This window comes from Primulina huaijiensis, chromosome 9, assembly GCF_012295235.1.
Source record: "Primulina huaijiensis isolate GDHJ02 chromosome 9, ASM1229523v2, whole genome shotgun sequence".
In the NCBI taxonomy this organism is placed as follows: domain Eukaryota; kingdom Viridiplantae; phylum Streptophyta; class Magnoliopsida; order Lamiales; family Gesneriaceae; genus Primulina; species Primulina huaijiensis.
The window spans coordinates 2,595,378-2,598,661 of record NC_133314.1 but is presented as its reverse complement, the minus strand read 5'-3'; the positions used below and the strand labels follow the sequence as shown (position 1 = coordinate 2,598,661).

At 32.7% G+C, this 3,284-nt stretch overlaps 1 protein-coding gene across 1 annotated transcript; it reads left to right on the top strand.

The window, feature by feature from the left end:
- Positions 1–1,049: 1,049 nt before the first annotated feature.
- LOC140984204 (probable BOI-related E3 ubiquitin-protein ligase 3) lies at positions 1,050–2,355 on the top strand. The gene is made up of 2 exons (XM_073451457.1): positions 1,050–1,575; positions 1,744–2,355. Exons 1-2 carry the CDS (start codon positions 1,366–1,368, stop codon positions 2,245–2,247), a joined length of 714 nt encoding a protein of 237 aa, XP_073307558.1. The 5' UTR covers positions 1,050–1,365; the 3' UTR covers positions 2,248–2,355.
- The last annotated feature ends 929 nt before the right edge of the window (positions 2,356–3,284 follow it).

Here is a 3,284-nt window from a genome sequence, read left to right as displayed (position 1 = left end):
CACGAAATAGTATATCGAATTACCATTTTAAATCAAACAAATTTCAATTTCAAATCATATACATATTTTGAATAGGAATTTGATATAATTTTCATGCAAATAATAATGGGAAAAGTTGACTGGGATCCAATCAACATCCCGAGCCAAAAATCTATTTAACCGTGATAATAATAAATAATAAAATTATTAAAAACGCGTCTCCATTAGGATTTAATTTGACGTGTAATTGTGGAAATTTGGCTTTCATTAAAGTTTCCCATCAAAACCAGTTACAAAATAGTGGCATGTCTTTTCAATTGGAATTGGTTGGAAATTGTAGGCTGATTTCCTTTTTTTTTAGGCAAAAATTTGCGTGAGACGGTCTCACGGGTCATATTTTGTGAGACAGATATCTTATTTGGATCATCCATGAAAAAGTATTACTTTTTATGCTAAGAGTATTACTTTTTATTGTGAATATCGTTAGCCCGTTTCATAGATAACGATTCGTGCGACCGTCTCACACGAGACATACTCTTATTTTAAGCACAATGTTATTTTCACAATTTAGTGTTTAAATTAATTAAACAAGATCATTCATATATATAGATATATATTGCTAATTTTGATATGTTTCCAAAAAATCTTGTTCATTTTTATGTCCATTATTCATATAATACTCACCTAATCGATGTAAAATTTTAATATGCTTCATCACGAAAAAAAAGATGAATAGGACACATATGTGAACAATATATCAAAATTACATATATAGATACATACACACATATATAAACACAATGTTTTCTACAGTAATTGAATTGAGGTATTCAACTCAATTTATTTATTTATTTATTTTTTATATAAAAAATAATATTTTTTTATTTAAATCGAATCAAATATTTGTTTTATAAAATTATTGAGGTATATAAATATTGAATACGTGTGACTCTAAAATCTTGAACCGATAGTTTGATCACAAAATCTGCATGTGTATGCCATTTGCTTATCATCCCTCTTTAATGCTTCACAAGAATTGAGAGAAAGACCAAGTAAACAACACAAAATTATGACGAGTCCCGAGCCTGCCCACCTCCTCTCCCCCCCTCATTTCGTTTTATTTTATTTTTTAAAAAATATTTCAGTTACTTTCATTCAATGAACATTATATGAATTTATCTATGTACATAATAAATTTCATTATTTATTAAGTTAATTGTCACCTTCCATGATAAATATAAAATACCCCACACAACCCACCTCTTCTTTTATAATCGGCTGTTTCCCCGAGCATAGAAAGAGTTTTATAGGCTAAAAGTTTCTTGTTTTGCATCGAACCCTATTCGATTTGGTTCATTTTTGGTTGGATATTTGTGGTTAAATTCGATGGCGATTGAAGCGCAGTTGTATTCAGAAAATCTTGGTTTTGCATTGGGGGGGACTCAGGATTTGTTCATGGAGAATGTGTGTGGATTCAATGGCTTGTGTTTTGTTCCTCAACAGCAGCAACTGTCGGTGCAAGTTGGTCAGACTCAGGATTTTTCTGGGAGTTTATCGGAACAGAGGATGGAAATCGATGGATTCATAAGTTTACGGGTGAGAAATATGGGAGCCTGTTGTATTTTTCTTCTAGAAAAGATCATATCCTGTTTTTCGGTCTTTTTTGATGATTATATGTTGTTTTCCGAAGCTGGGTTGGTCCAGAAACATTAAATTTGCGATGGGTTTTGATTGGTTTCAATTTTTTTCTTTGGAAAATGACAGAACGAGAGACTCAGACTGGCATTGCAAGAACAGAGAAAGCGTCAAAACGCACTGTTCTTGAAGATATACGAATCAAAAACGCTACATATACTCAAACAAAGAGAAGAACAAATCTCAAAAGCCAAGAACAGATCAGTTGAGCTCCAACATTTTTTACAAAGAATGGAGATCGAGAATCAAGCGTGGCGGAGATTAACCAAAGAAAACGAAGCAAAGGTTGCATCATTGAACAGCACAATCCAGCGACTGAAAGAAGCTGTGAATCTATCATCCAATGCCGCCGAGGATGCAGAATCTTGCTGCCAAATCATGGAAGAAAAAAGAACCTATAATCGGGACCATTTAAACTCGAAGTTCATTTGCAGAAGCTGTAATAATCGGAATTCGTGTGTGATTATGCTGCCATGTAGGCATCTTTGTTCATGCAGAGATTGCGAGGCTTTTCTTGATTCTTGCCCTGTTTGTGGAATGGTGAAAAAAGCTTGTATCGAGGCGATGATTTGATATTTTGGATCCGTCGGAACATTTTTCCCATAAAAGGGCAGTTCTATAAAACATCAAATATTTCACATAGATTATCTATATTCAAAGATTTTGAGGATTATATCGATTGATTTGAATGAGGTTCTCCTTATTTTGGCCTGTTTTTCTTGTGCTAATAAATTTTCTTTTTCTTTCCTTTCCGTTCCATTACTTTTCCCTTTCATTCATTCATGCAAGTTGGCTTGATACAATTTTTATTTTTACTTGGTTTAAGAAAGAATTAGGAGCGCCTAAATTAGATAGCCTAAATACAGTTTTTTTTTCAATCGATTATGTTTTTTTTTGGAAAATGACCTCTCAAGTATATTTCAAATAAAAGGTTATTTTCTTAAAAATATAGTCGACTATATTTATTTTACAAATTTCCGGACCTAAATATATGGTATCATTGTTTTTTTTCATTTTTTAATAAGAGTTTTTATATTTATAAATCAGTATTAACTCAAGTATAAGAACATGGACGTAGTTATTAATTATGTAGATATTGAGTGTTTGAATGTTAATCCAAATCTCTAATGTCGATAGTCATATTAATTAGAAGATATTTGTTTTTTCAAATTATTTATGGAGAAGTTCGTCTTATAAAAAATTTAATTTTTGATCATCTGAAACACTCATTTACTTCATCGTACATGAAAAATGAGTATTATCTATTATTATCATTACACAGTAAGGCCGCGTTTGGTTTGGAAGATAAAATAAACTAATGATTAGTATGTAAATGATAAAAGAAATGATTGTGATAGAAATATAATATATAATGTAAAGTTGTATTATGTTTTGTATGATTTTTAAGTGTGGGATAATTTTGAATTTTTTAATGAAATGACAAAATTGTCCTTTCTTTTTTTGTTTTTTTTCTTCCACTCCGGCGGCGGTGGTCCGGCAGAGGCGGTGACGGCGGTGGTGGTCGGCGGCGGCGGGGTCGGCGGAGTTTGTCGGCGGCTGGCGGTGGACGGTCAGAAGCGCTGGCGGCGATGGTCGGCCGGAAGCAGCGG

What these genes read in the sequence shown, in the direction of transcription:
- LOC140984204 (XM_073451457.1), top strand. Translation starts at nt 1,366, where the DNA reads ATGGCGATTGAAGCGCAGTTGTATTCAGAAAATCTTGGTTTTGCATTG. An exon ending in ATGGATTCATAAGTTTACGG is followed by an intron (nt 1,576 to 1,743) that starts GTGAGAAATATG and finishes GGAAAATGACAG; the next exon opens with AACGAGAGACTCAGACTGGC.